Source organism: Phodopus roborovskii, unplaced genomic scaffold (genome assembly GCF_943737965.1).
Source record: "Phodopus roborovskii unplaced genomic scaffold, PHOROB, whole genome shotgun sequence".
In the NCBI taxonomy this organism is placed as follows: Eukaryota; Metazoa; Chordata; class Mammalia; order Rodentia; family Cricetidae; genus Phodopus; species Phodopus roborovskii.
Window position 1 is genome coordinate 249,020 of NW_026125739.1, and position 14,899 is coordinate 263,918.

A 14,899-nucleotide genomic window follows, 5' to 3' on the forward strand; every position below is an offset into this window, starting at 1 on the left:
CTGAATTAATTAAATGTGTGTGTGTGCGTGTGTGTGTGTGTGTGTGTGTGTGTGTGTCCTGTGTCATGCCATTTTCCTTGATAGCAATGTTTTCATGGTTGCTATTTGGTTGGTTTTAGAATGAATACCTGACCTAAATTACTTCATAGATATAAACTGAATGTAGGATAGTAATCTGAGAATGAAACTTCTTAAAAACTTACCATCCAGGCCATGGACACAGACCACCAGGTGAATTCCATCTTCCAAGTTTTCTTCCTCTTCCTCTGGTGGAAAATACGGTATATCAGAAGCTAGTACAGATAAGTCACTGTACAGAAATCCTTCAATCTTCAGTTCTTTTTTAAACTTTTCTTTGGCCTGATAAAAACTGGAGAATATACCAATTAATCACAAGCCATGCTGTGTGGTTCATGCTGAGAAGGGAATGAATTGGGCTGGTGTGTAGGAGAGATGTGTATTCATAAACAAATTGTCTTCTGAACATCCAATGCAAATAAAACCTTAGGGTTTGCCAGAGAGCAAAGCTTTGCCCTTAATAAGAGAACAAAAAATACCCACAAGTAAACCAAAGAGTTTTGATTCTGCAAGTTTCTATTTGGCTTGGCTTGGCTTGGTTTCTTTGTGTCTTGGTGCTTTCCAAAGATTACTTTTATATCCAGATAAAATGTTTCTGTGGTCACTCAGCAAGATAATGGTAAAGATCATTGATTTACAAATGAGATTACAAAAGTTAGAATATTAGCTTTAACTCTTAATAATTGCTGGCTATCTGAAGTGCTTGGGACTAGAAAAGTTTTAGGTTTTAGTTGTTGTAGTTTTTTTAAGATTTGTGTATACACGTGCATAGGGATAACTTCAGTATGGGACCATGTCTATAAACAGAATTAAGTTCTGTTTTCTATATGGCCTATGCACATTATCTGAAGGGAAGGCATTTTAATGTAATAGTTTTGCTATTTGAAAATAAAATAATTTTATGGTGCAAAGTTCCCTACATACATATGTTGTTGTCATACCAGATTGAAAAATATTTTAGATTTCAATAGCACAAAAGTACAATTTAATTGTAGATTTCTTGTCCAACAAGAGTACCTAGTTTTGATATAGAGCAGTACAAAACAGATAAACTTCTGCATTGTAGATAATGCACAATTGTGAATTTTCAAGTTAGTGATCTTCTAGTGTTAGCATCACCATCCTCATCTACTTCTTCTCAGTGAAGGCAATCTCTCCTCTAAAGTGTTTTTTTCTGTGTCCTTTGTCTATATGTGGAGTCATAGTTTCTAGATAAAACCTTGGCTCTACTGAGCAGGCAGGGATCATCATATTTGCTCAACACTGGCCTTGGTTGCTATTTTGTTTGCCTGGTTTCCTGCAGTTAGAGAAGGGAAATTCTGATACAGCTTTGGACAGTGTCTGGTAGGACTTCTTTAAGTGGTGACTAATGTCATAGGACAAATATTTAATACTATTTATTATACAGAATGTCCAATATTTTATCTGCATGGACTACTTCTTTATGTGAAAATCAGTATCTATTAGCAATTGGCAAGAGAAGAATGAGTATATACTCAGACAAAACTCTTCTATTATGTGCCCAATAAAATATATAGGTGATAATTGAGGGCACAAAATGAATATAATATAAGCAATATATTCTACTGTTGCAAAAAGAATAGTGGCTTTGAGAATCCCATAATCTTAAAGGAAACTTAGGAGGCAAATCTGGAGTCATGTTCCCTCAAAGGACCTCAAATGTCTTTTAAAAATATGTAAAGGTAAAGTCAAAATAGTGTAATAAGAGAGTTGTATATCACAATAATAATATAACAAAATTTCCACATCTACCAATTATGAATTTGGTTAATAAGTATGGTACATATATAACAATGGATTACTATGGAAAAACTAAATTACTGAATGAAAATGACCTTATAGAGAAAGGTATTTTTAATATTTTAAGTGAAAAAATAATTTAGTGTCACAATAATTCTATTTTTTATTTTAACAAATGAGTATGTTTAGGGGGCAACTATCTGTATAGAAAATTTCTGTATAAAATTATGTCAAGTAGTTCTGTTGTGAAATAGGCTTATTTGTAATTCTGAAATGTATGACATGTACATTATTGCTTTATTTAAGGGAAAAACTAATAAATGCCTCTATGTTTAAATAGTATTCATGAAACTGAGAAAACTTGGGGAAACCTAAGTGACCGAGGACCTGTGAACTGTGAGCTATCCATAAGCTTACCTGAACATCCTTTCACTGACTTCTTCCAACTTGCTGGAATGGTTAGAAACAACTCCAAAGGAACCCAAAGGTTGATGAGTAATAGGGGCTAGGCTTTGTTTGGAAGAGAGTCCAGCCCTAGCAGGGGTCTCCTTGGGTACAGATGAGAAAGGGAGACATGTGGCAGTGCAAGACACAGACAAGTTAACAACCTCCACTGCTTTTAGGCTGTCCAAAGCAAAGGCCTCTGCAGAGTTCAAGTGGGACCCAGAGATGGAAGTTCCTGTCTTCATCTCTTGGTTTTGTGACATTTGGGAGGCAATAGAGTGAGTCACAGTGGGGCACACAGTGCCTGCTCCATGACTGACCTCCAGAGAGGCATTATGTTTTCTATTCAATGGCATGGTATCATTGACACTTAATGAGCCATTTTGCACACCTGTAGAATTCAGGTTGGCAGCTTCAATAACTGGTGTACTACTGATTTCAGGCACCTTATGGTGAGACACAACCCTAGATTCTAAGATGTTGTTACTGGGGAGTATGTGTTTACCCCCACTTAATTCTTTAGGTTTGCCTTTTGTAGTTTCTACTGCTGTTCTATGAAAAGACCTGGTTCTAGAATTTTCAAACACTATAGTACATGGTATTTTTAAGTTAAAACCTTTGGTTTCAACACTTGGCGGGTTCTCAGCCATGTCATCCAGACAGCAGGGTCTTTGAGGATCAGACTGATTCTCTTTACCTTTGGGGATTTCTATGTACCCAAGGCCCTGGGGTTTGTCAGAATTGATAGCTATATCCATAAGGGAATGTCCTGCCCTGACATCCTGGACCCTAGAGCCACCATAAGAATGAGAACTGTGTCTAGGTGAATTGTCCTTGCTAGAAATGTCCATGTCTTCAGAAAATCCTCCTGTGTTCTTCATCGTATCTGCATCTTCAGTAGTATCCTTGGGGCTGCTGATCTGGGGTGCAGAGACAGACTTGCTTAGCTTAATAAGTGCCAACTCCCGCTCCTCATCTTCAAAAGGCAAAGAGTTGATAGAGGTAAGAGAAGCCTGGATGCCACTGGGCAAAGTAGTGTTGCTTTCTATATGACTACCCTCTAAAGAGTTCCTGTGATGGGTATGCCTTTGAACCACCTGAGGTAAAACTGATTCACGATCACTGGGTAACTCCAGGGCCCTGTTTCGGGCCTCAGACAAGGCAACAGAGCTTGGTTCACTTTCAATGCCTGAGTCAGATATGATGGAGGCTGACCTCTTGATGATGCCAGAGAGCACTGACAGATCTTCCTGCTCTTCTGTATGGTCCTGCAGTGAAGACATGGTGTTCAATGGTTCCCTTAGAGGAGTACTTAATGGGTCACAGGACTCAGCTGGGGTGAGCTTCAGGCTCAGCAGCACAGACTTTCTCTCCTGGTCTGCTCCACTTCCTAGAGACCTGAACTCAAGAGCAGCTGTTTGGTTTAAAGAGATGGCATTATTCTGACTTGTTCCTGCTACAACTTTGCTTGGCAGATTCTTAACCAGATCATAGCTTTCCCGAGATCTATACTCATGGTGCACATTAAGGTCCTGCATGAGCTCAGTTCTAGGGTGGTTCTTAGTGCTAGATTTCACATCAATATAGGTCAATGCTGGGGTCTTCCCATCCTCAGGGCCTGGACTCCTATGTATGTTCACATCTGAATCTCTCACAGCATCAGACCTTGGGCCAGTCCAGCATTCATCTTTAAGCATTACTGCTTTGCTTTGGAATTCACCAATGGTCAGGTACACCTGAGATTCTGAACACACATCCATAGGATTCTGTGTGGAGCCATTCTCTTCCATCTCTGGACACTTAATAACATTCTCATCAAAGCCCAACTGGGGTGCTTTTGCAGTAGATAAGGGAAGGTCCTTACTTGAAGATGATTTTTGATTTATAAGGTTCTTTTCTTTCCCTTTTAGATTCATGATTGCAGGGCTTGTCACTGGGACATCAAATTTAGGATAAACACTCAAATTATGTCCTACAACAAAAGAAGAAAATTGTACTATAGTTTACAAACCAATATTATAAATTATTCAAATGCCCAATATTATAAATTATTCAAATGCCTACTTGTATAAAAACAATTCAACAGTCCTGTATCACTACTTTTTGAAGGGGATGACCTTCAGATTTTTGAAAGTTCTCATTAGCAAAACACTTTCATATTCAGGGGTATACAGATAGTTTATGATAACATAGTGACTCATGTTAAAATCACAGATAGTTTATGTTGATGAGATCAATGAAAATATGAGCATGACAAAATATGTGATTAGTGGGTTGGGGCAAGGGAAAAGAAATACCCATGATAAAACATGTGATTAGTGGGTTAGACCAAAGGAAAAGAAGTATTTATCAGACCCCTGTGAAAAGATTGCATCTATGTGAGGCCAGTGGCTCACACAATCTTGTCCACATAAGAAAGCATCAATCAACAGTCAAGATCCTGTGGCTCAGAAGAACTCCTCAGATTTATAGATTGACAACAAAGATGGATGCTCAAAGAGAAGAAAATGTCCTGAGAATACAGAAAATCTGACTACACTTCAACCTATGGACCCCCTCCCTCTCCTCTTTTCCCTCATTCCTCTATATGTCTCTCCCTGTCATTCTTTATGTCTCTCTGTCACTCATCCTCTCTCCCTCTCTCATCTCCTGTTTTTGTTTTAGCAGTGATGGGTGTCCTTTATTTGTAACAATAAAACTTTAACCATGAGACAGCTTCTTCCCAGGTTCTGTGAGTCATCCCAGAATATTATTAAATATGGATGAATGAAATGAATCAAGAAGTTGTAGCCAGCAGCCAGAACTGCAGGCTGTCAGTTTGCCTAGAGAATCTGAAATGAAATTTTGATTGAGAGATGTTGGTGCTTATCTTGCATTATTAAAACTAATAAAAGAGTAAAAAGACAAAAGACAGCTATTTTCTTTCATCATATTACTTACCTTTAATTTGTTGGAGTGCAATTAGCATTTTCTACTTGCAAATGTGAAGACGTCAATTATAAGTGCACTGTTTACCAAGTGAAGATAACTTTGGAGCTGGAAAGGTCTGAACATCACCTTCAGTATTGCCATTCATGAGCACCCTAGGCAACCATGGACTTCAGAAAGCTTTTAGACCTCCCTCAGCTGTGGGGGTGGGCAGATCCATAAGAGCCCTCAAATGTACACTCACTTATAATTCATTACAGGAAATGATGATTTGCTTTCTACAGAACAAACCCCATAACCAGGTTATCCTTCCTGTGTGATAGTAATACCACAGTGAAGCTTCATGAAACTTCTAGAATCACACCCATCTTCAGAGGCTGATATATTATTTTTCCTTAGCTGTTTTCTATAAGCTGTTCTCTTTTGTTTCCTCTCTCTAAACTTTGAATTCTTTCTTTCTTCTTCTCCCCACAACTGCCCAGTAATGAACATTCCACCGTGCACCTGTCAGATCCAAAGATCTGATGTAATGATGGATGTTTCCCAAATATAACATACAAACAAGAGGATGTTGTGTCTGTGCTCTCTTCAAAATGTAGAAATCCCTGTTGATGGACATCAAGACTGGTTCCTTTTCCACGTATTTGTAAATAGTGCAGCAATAAACACATATCTATCTCTGGGATAGGTTTTCAGTTCAATGGGTGCACGTCCAAGAATATTCACTTATAGATCATACAGTAGTTCTGGTTGTGGTTTTGTAAGAGACTCCCATTCTAATTTCTGTAGTGGCTGTACCAGTTCATACTCCTAGCAATCATGGAGGCAACTGAAGAGGAAAAGGAGATCTATAGAAGAGCAAGAGGGCATAAGAGGGCTGTGGAGGAAGCGGTCAACCACAGTCTCAGGCAGGCCCTACATGTTTGTGTTATTTTTTTTGTTGTTGTTGTTAACAGAACAGGAATCTGGGTGAACAGGGCAGAAGAGAGGAGTTGGGGATAGGATGAATATAATCAAAATATATTATAAGAAATATTCAAAGAAATAAGAAAATAGATATAAAACATAATGAAGAGACCCATTACTTCACATGTTAACTTAAAAATCAAAATAAAAGTTAAAATGCTTCATGTGGCTTTAACAGAAGCTAAGTCAATACAACTTCCATTAAATGTTATCATGAATTAAGTTATACATATACCCGTTGAAAGCTACATGAGGATTTGATACATGATTATCTAATAACTATCAATGCAATTTGTACCGAGACAGAGGGGGGAAATTAATCCTTCCTTTACCTGGGGTGCAACAAATGAATGTGGAGGTATTAGTAACCATTTGCTTTCTTCAGCCTACAGCAAGACCAGCATACTCTTTTGAAAATTCCCCAATGTCCCTTTTACCCACTTGTCATGTTGTAAATCTTACTACTATATGATGACACACTTGTGAACTCTTGTCTCCCAAAGGTGACAGCTTGTGTTCATCTCTATAGCCAGGAGTATGACATACTATCTAGTACATATTTGATGAACTGTGCTCTAAGCCAAAAATATAAGTCTGGCAAAACAAAGAATATTGTGTTCACTGGTTGCTTATACTGGCTTTAATATAGTTACCACAATGATGTTTAATCCCACCGAAGACTATACTAGCATGACTAGTTAATGTGTAAATCAGCTTTGGTCTTGATGGGATTTTTGGAATATTGGGAAGCACTGAAAGGTACAACAATTGTCTTGTTAAAAATTATTTGTATAATAGAATCACTCACATAAAGATTGAAAATTATGCTTACTGGAAATTTATAAATATATTCAATTAAAAAGACTGAGGAAAAACATACACTCAATTCTGATGTGTAAATATCAGAGGTTCTTATAATTTGGTGCTTAATTTCTTCAACTGTTCACTTTTGATGGAAATTATATAAGAGGTATGCTTTAATGAAAACACAAGCATACAATCACACACACACACACACACACACACACACGTTAAAAACGTATCAGTTGGTTTAGGGGCTTAGTATAATTCAGTTCATACTTCACTTGCTATGCGCTTACTTGACACTAGATATCAGAGTAAAATTGGAAACTAAATTCATGTTTACAAACTTGCTATTTCTCTGCTAGTCACCTAGATTCTGCAAATGCAGAATTTCTGAAATGAATAAAATTTGAACCACAGATCTCCTATCTATGCCTCAGTTTCCCTCTCTGCAGTTGTACAAATTATTTAAAGGATTAAATGAATAAACCATTTGGTTAACTCACAGGGCTTGACATTTTCTCATCATGGTTGTTGGGTCAAGTTACAGGGGAGAACAGAAAGGGGACATTCATTTGTTCATGTCTGGTCATTTTGCCATTGACCTCTGTATTCACTGACAAAAAGTATAGCCATGCTGAATGTTGGAATACAAACAGTGGGTACAACCTTGTTCTTTCTCTCCCTGAGATTTTTGTTCACGAATTCTCATAGATGCACAGCTCATTTCCTCAAGTCCTTGAACTGCCTTGTGGCATTAAATATGTCTTTGAATTAGTAAATGGCCATCTAGAATGACATTATAAAAACCCTTTCACAAGAAATCATCAACCAACTAACAAAACAACCCCAATCAAAAGCACCACAAAACAGGCACAAACACAAAATCATTGAGGTTCATTAAGAAATGACTATAGTTACAACTGTACATATGAGAACAAAAGATCACTGGTCACAAGTCTTTGATCACTCTAGGGTGTGTGTGTGTGTGTGTGTGTGTGTGTGTGTGTGTGTGATTCTATAATTAAATCTATAGGTAAAAACACAAGTACCAGGAATATTTTAATTCAGAAGGGGTCAGACAGGCCTTAATGCTAACTCTTCTTTCCCTTTTAAAGAAAAAATACTGGCTGCTCTCCCCCCACCTTGTGTCCTACTGGCCCCACTGCTCCACTGTTTTGGTTGAGCATTGAGCCAGAGTGCAGGTTCAACAACCCCTCCACCCCCAGGGAAATTCTTGGGTCTGCTCTTAGCACACTGGACCTGCCTATCCATGCAGGACCACCCTGAATCCCCGCCTGCCTGATCTTTGATCCCCATTGCTGGGCCTCTGCAAGACAAGAGACCTCCTAAAGAGCTTGGACTATCCAGAGTTAAAGGCATTGAACTCCTGACCCACCTATGCACAGTGGAAGAGTAGGGTAGAGAGAGAGAGACTCCATCTGCACTCATTGGAAGAAGCGATGAGGAAGAGGGTAATACAAGAAAACATCCAACAATGGAAAGACAAGCATGATACCACCAGAATCTAGAGACTCTACACCAACTAGACCTGAACACACCAAAATAGATGAAGCAGAAAAGGACTAAAAAACAACTTCACAACAATAATAGAGGCCCTCAAAGATGATATTAGAAAATCCTGTAAAGAAATGGAAGAAAAAACAAACAAAAAATTGGAAGAAATAGAGGAAAAGACCAAGCAAAAAGATGCAAGAAATGAACAAATCTTTTAAAGAAAGTAAGGAAAGCCAAGAAAAAAACAACGAAACAGATGAAGGAAGAAATTCAAATGTTCAAGACTTGAATACTAAAATAGAGACATAAAGAAAACACAAACTAATGGGATGCTGGAATTAGAAAAACTGGGCAACATGATCAGGAACTACAGATGCAAGCATAAACAACAAATACAAGAGATGGAAGAGAGAATCTGAGGTGCTGAGGATAAATGAGAGGAAATAGATTCTTTGACCAAAGAAAATCTTAAAACCAATGAATCCTTAACACAAAACATCCAGGATATGTAGGACACTGTGAAAAGGCAAAACATAAGAATAATAGGCATAGAAGAAAGCAAAGAAGCCCAGCACAAAGCTGCAGAAAAAAATATTCAACAAAATCATTGAAGAAAACTTTCCCAATCTGAAGAAGGAATGCCCATGAAAAAACAAGAAGCATACCAAAAACCAAGTAGACTGGACCAAAGAAAAAAGACCCCTCAACATATCAAAACACCTAACATACAGAATAAAAAAAAAAGAATATTAAGAGCAGCAAAGGAAAAAGGACAGGTAATATATAAAGGCAGACCTATCATAATTACACCTGACTTCTCCATGGAAACTCTCAAGGTCCTAGACAGAAGTTCTACAAGTATTAAGAGTCCACAGATGCCAGCACAGGTTACTATACCCAGCAAAACTCTCAATTAATATAGACAGAGAAAAGAAGATATTCAATGATAAATCCAGATTTTCACAATACATATCCAGAAATTAAGCCCTACAGAAAGTTCTGGAAGGAGAACTTCAACCCAAGGAAGTTAACTACACTCATAGCAAATCAAAATATCTCCCAAGCTCTTGGATAGGTAGGATCAACACAGTAAAAATGACAATCATGCCAAAAGCAATCTTCAGATTCAATGCAATCACCATCAAAATCCCAGCACAAGTCTTCACTGACCTTGAAAGGATAATATTCAACTTTATATGGAAAAACAAAAGACCCAGGGCATCCAAAACAACCCTGTACAATAAAGGAACTCCAGGAGGCATCACCATCCCTGACTTCAAGCTGAACACAGCTTCGTATTAGCACAAAAATAGACAGGTAGACCTATGCAATCAAATAAAAAATCCTGATATTAACCCACACACCTATGAACACCTGACTTTTGACAAAACAACTGAAAGTATACAGTGGAAGGAGGAAAGCATCTTCAAGTGCTGGCACAACTGGATGATGGTGTGAGGAAGACTGCAGACACACCCATGTCTCTTGCCATTCACAAAACTCAAGTCCAAATGGACCAAGGACCTCAACATAAATACAGCCACACTGACTCTCTTAGAAGAGAAAGTTCGAAGCACCCGTTAACAAATTGGTACAAGAGACTGCTTCCTAAACATAACTCCAGTAGCACACACACACTGAAATCGACAATTAATAAATGGGACCTCCTGAAACTGAGAAGCTTCTGTAAGGCAAAGGACATAGTTGATAAGACCAAACGGCAGCCCACTGACTGGGAAAAGATCTTCACCAACCCTACATCTGATAGAGAGCTGATCTCCAAAATATACAAAGAACTGAAGAAACTAGTCACTAAAACACCAAATAACTCTATTAAAAAATGGGGTACAGAACTGAAGAGAGAAATCTCAATAGAGGAAATCAAAAAGACTGAAAGACACTTAAGAAAGTGCTCCACATCCTTAGCTATCAGGAGAATGCAAATCAAAACAACTCTGAGATACTATCTTACTCCTATTAGAATGGCTAAAATTAGAAACACCAATGACAACTTATGCTGGAGAGGATGTGCAGAGAGGGGAACAGTCTTCCACTGCTGGTGGGAGTGCAAACTTGTACAGCTATTTTGGAGATCAGTATGGCAGTTCCTTAGAAGAATGGGAATCAGTCTACCACAGGATCTGGCAATCCCACTCTTAGGCATATACCCAAATGATCCACATCATTGCAACAAGGGCATCTGTTCAACTATGTTCATAGCAGAATTGTTTGTAATAACAAGAACTTGGAAGCAACCTAGATGCCCTTCAACTGAAGAATGGATAAAGAAAATGTGGCACATTTACACAATGTAATACTACTCTGCGGAGAAAAACAATAGAATTTTGAAATTTGCAAGCAAATGGATGGAACTTGAAGAAATGATCCTGTGTGAGGTAACCCAGTCAGAAAAAGAGGAACATGTTATGTACTCACTCAAATATGGATTTTAGACCTAGAACAAAGGATCACCAGCCTATAATTCATACTACCAGAGAAACTAGGATACAAGGAAGAACCTTAGAGACTCATACAAGGTCCCTCACAGAAGGGTAAAGAACAAGATCTCCTGAGCATATTGGGAGTGGGGTGACACTGAGTGGAGAGGTAGCTAGGAGAAAGAGAAGGGGAGGAGGAGATCATGTGGGACTAGGAAGGTTGAGTCAGGGAGGAATAGACAAGAGCAAGTAAGAGAGAGAGAGAGAGAGAGAGAGAGAGAGAGAGAGAGAGAGAGAGAGAAATACCATAAAAGGGGGTACCATTATAGGTTTGAAGAGAAAACTGACTCTAGAGAAATGTCCAGAGACTTACAAGAGTGACCCCATCTAACAATGAGCAACAGTAGAAAGGCTCCCTTACATGCTCTTCCCTGATAAGAGGCTGATGACTAACTTATCAGTCATCATAGAGCCCTCATGTAGTAGCTGACAGAAACAGAAGCAGACACCCACAGCTAAACACTGAGGCAAACTTGTGGAGTCCAGATGCAGAGACGAAGGAGTGATAAGAAAATGGAGGCAGGCAACACCAGGCTACAGAAATTCACAGAGACAGCTGACTTGAACAAGGGGGAGCTAATGGACCCCCAGAGTGATAACTGGGAACCAGCATTGGAGTGATTTAGACCGCCTGAACATGGGTCCCAGTTAGAAGGCCTGGGCAGTGTATGGGACCTTTGACAGTGGAACCAGGATGTGTCCCTGGTGAACAAAAGGACTTTGGGAGCATATTCCCAATGGAGGGATACTCTTTTAGCCTAGAGGCAGGAGGGAGGGCCTAATCCCTACTCCAAATGACTTGACAGATTTTGTTGATCCTTCCTAGAAGTCATCACCTGTCCTGTAGACTGTGTTGGAAGGGGGTCAGAGAGTATGGGAGGGAGGGAGGGCTTGAGGGGATGGGAACTGGGATCAGTATGTAAAATAAGAAAAAAATATAGAACCATAAAAATTGGATTTTAATGGTAAAATGGTTATCTCTGAAGAAAAGTACATATTAGAGGTTTGGAAATATAATTAATGGAGCCAATTACCAACCAAACTTAGAAACATGTAATCCTCCTTAAAGTCTGCATAGAAACATGTGGTACAAATAAAGGTTCAAAACTTTTTGAGAAAAAAAAGGGAGAGAGAGAAAAAATACTGCTTCAAGTCGTTCGTACTCTTATGGACAGTGACCACCTGAGTTCCAGTGGCACAATCTGTGAATACACCAGTACTTAAATGGAAAACCTAATTCTCCAGTCTTTTCAAAACAAGAGACAGACAAACCTGAGACAGGGCAGTCTACATATCTGTCCTCAAAGATAACAGGCAGGGTGTTCCAGTCACCATCAATATCCAGGCACTCTGCGGGCAGTGGGGGCATGCTGGTGAGGTACTCTGAGTTCCGGATGTCCAGGGATAGCTGGCTGTGGGTCTGTATCCTGTGAAGCACACAGAAAGGTAATCAACTAAATGGGACTGGAAGTTTTCAATAGTCTTAGTATTCTAACCCCAAGAAAGCATTAACAGGGTTTTTTAGCAGATGCTGCTAATGACCATCTGTCTGTTCCTCCCATCCTTCTAAGATATTTCTCAAAATGCTAGTCTGCTTTGCTGAGGAACTGATTCAGCCATTTATGTTGATGTAATGGATTGTGGTAGTGGGTTACACCTTCCAGTTAGTGGAAGGTAATTAGCACCATGCTACTAAAAGTTTAGTCAAGTAATGACTACAGATCTAAAATGTGTACTTTGGAAGAGAAAGTTAAATTTTCTCATCTATTACTCCAGAAATTTTAAGTTTTATAACTACTTAGAGGCTGAGATATATTTTGGTACTACTGTACCAAAGTGAGAGTCACCTTAAGTGTATTTTGTTACAATGTAGATATTGACAGCTTTTATTAGTGTGAATCGTAATATAATTGAGGCAACATACATTTTGTTTCTCTGTGGAGGAACTTTAAAAGCTTATATTTGTTCTTCCTGCCTTCTACCAATAAGAATTTGATACCAGAATCTAAAGTAATTACTACTTTACAATTGAAAAGTTTGGAAGTTCAGAAGATAGTAAATTCATGTCATATCATGAAAGAAAACTAAATAATTTTTTATTTATTTTATTTATTTATATAACCACTCAATCATTTTTCACCAAGTGAAGAGAACTTATGGGATTGTAGGTTTGGGCGAAAACTGAGTATGTCCCTGCCTGCCTGCCTGCCTGCCTGCCTGCCTGCCTGCCTGCCTGCCTGCCTGCCTGCCTGCCTGCCTACAGCTCTTCATGGAGCAGGCCGAACTCTGGACACATACATCTCACTTCCCATCCATGTGGGCCATCTCCCTCTATAAAATAACTGTAGCTATGTAACCCTATATATGTCCAGAACAAATTCTTTAAGCATCACATCATTATCATCAACATGAGTTCAGCACATACATATGGATGATTTGTAGCATATATTGATTTCATATAAATATACATATAAATGTTTATCATGGCAATATTTATCAATTTTATAGATTAAATGTTATCTTATATTTTTCAGTTTCCCCATATAAGCAGATGCTTTTCCTCATATTCAAAGTTTTAGAGGTTGTTGCGACTTTATATCTCTTTAAATATTTAATTATTTGGATATTATATCTGAACATTTAAATATGATTTTGTTTCAGAAAGTTATGTCCTCCATCCAACCTTTGGTCTCCTGAGTATGTAAAGGTGTAGCCAGAAGGCAATGGCTTGTAAGATGATCTACAGTCAGTGTGGACAGGCACCATCTGACAGGCTGAGCACATAGACAGAATGTGGATTGACAGGGTATACCCCCTGTTTTTTCTGGAACCAGTATACCATTATTTTCTCTTCTTATTTAAGGATAAGAATAATTCCAGGTCCTCCAACTTTTGGACTGTGGGGCTCATAGCATCACCCCTAACCTTCAGGTTTTTAGGCTGTTAGCCATGAAACTAGTCCGAAGATCTTCAGATGTGGTTGAGCCATACCCCTAGCTTCTCTGGTTCTCTGGCTTTCATGCAGATTATCATGTAATTTGTCATCCTGAGCCCAATTCTCACTAATTTAGCTAAACTGACTTGTCAACAAACCCCAAGGATCCTAACATCTCTTCTGCAATGCTGATATTACAAGTGACTGCCATGACACTTTGCTTCTTACATGGGTATTGGGCATCTGAACTTGGGGTTTATGTTTGCATGGAAATCATTTTCCTAACTGAGACATCTCTACAGGCCTGTTAGGATATCTCTATGTCCTATTAAATGTTGAACAATGTTGTAGATGCTATATGTAACTAATGACTGAAAAGATTGAGAATTAGCCTCCCCCAAAATTGAGCTTTTTAAATGGCTATTGCATATGAAGTGATCAGCCCTACTTATATATTTATGATAACTATGTTTATCATTTTTAATGATGTATTTAATAAATATATAAGTAGGTCTGATCACTTCATATGGAATAAGATACATATTACATAATTATACATAGATATGTATATATTGAATACACACATGCATATATGTACAAGAAAAAAGAGACTATCAATTTGAGAGGGAGTAAGGAGAAAATGGGAGTAGTTGGAGGGATGAAAAAGAAGAGGGAAAGTGATGAAATAATATTTTGATTAAAATTAAAAATTTTAACTTAACCTGTTAATAATGGTTAATACAGGAAGTGTGAAACTGAGGTGATATCTCAGCTTCTCAATTATAGAGGATTGGCATAGCACTATGAATCTCTATACCATCTTCTATAGCCACGCATTCCTCCATATTATCTGAAAAGTATCACTGAGAAATGAATTAGAGAAGAGTACCAGCCACAACCAGTTGATGGCTGGTCAGTCACTTTCATGATAAACACGCATTCTCACACCCATGTACACTGACAAATA

General features: G+C 38.4%; 1 protein-coding gene across 1 annotated transcript in view; it reads right to left on the bottom strand.

Annotated features, from left to right (window-relative positions):
• Fam135b (family with sequence similarity 135 member B) overlaps positions 1–14,899 on the bottom strand; it is a 281,424-nt gene that overhangs the window by 14,295 nt on the left and 252,230 nt on the right. The window contains exons 12-14 of the mRNA XM_051178560.1: positions 12,270–12,424; positions 2,257–4,255; positions 204–370 (exon numbers count right to left, since the gene is read on the bottom strand). Coding sequence (XP_051034517.1) covers positions 204–370; positions 2,257–4,255; positions 12,270–12,424 — 2,321 coding nt within the window. The remainder of the gene's footprint in view (positions 1–203; positions 371–2,256; positions 4,256–12,269; positions 12,425–14,899) is intronic.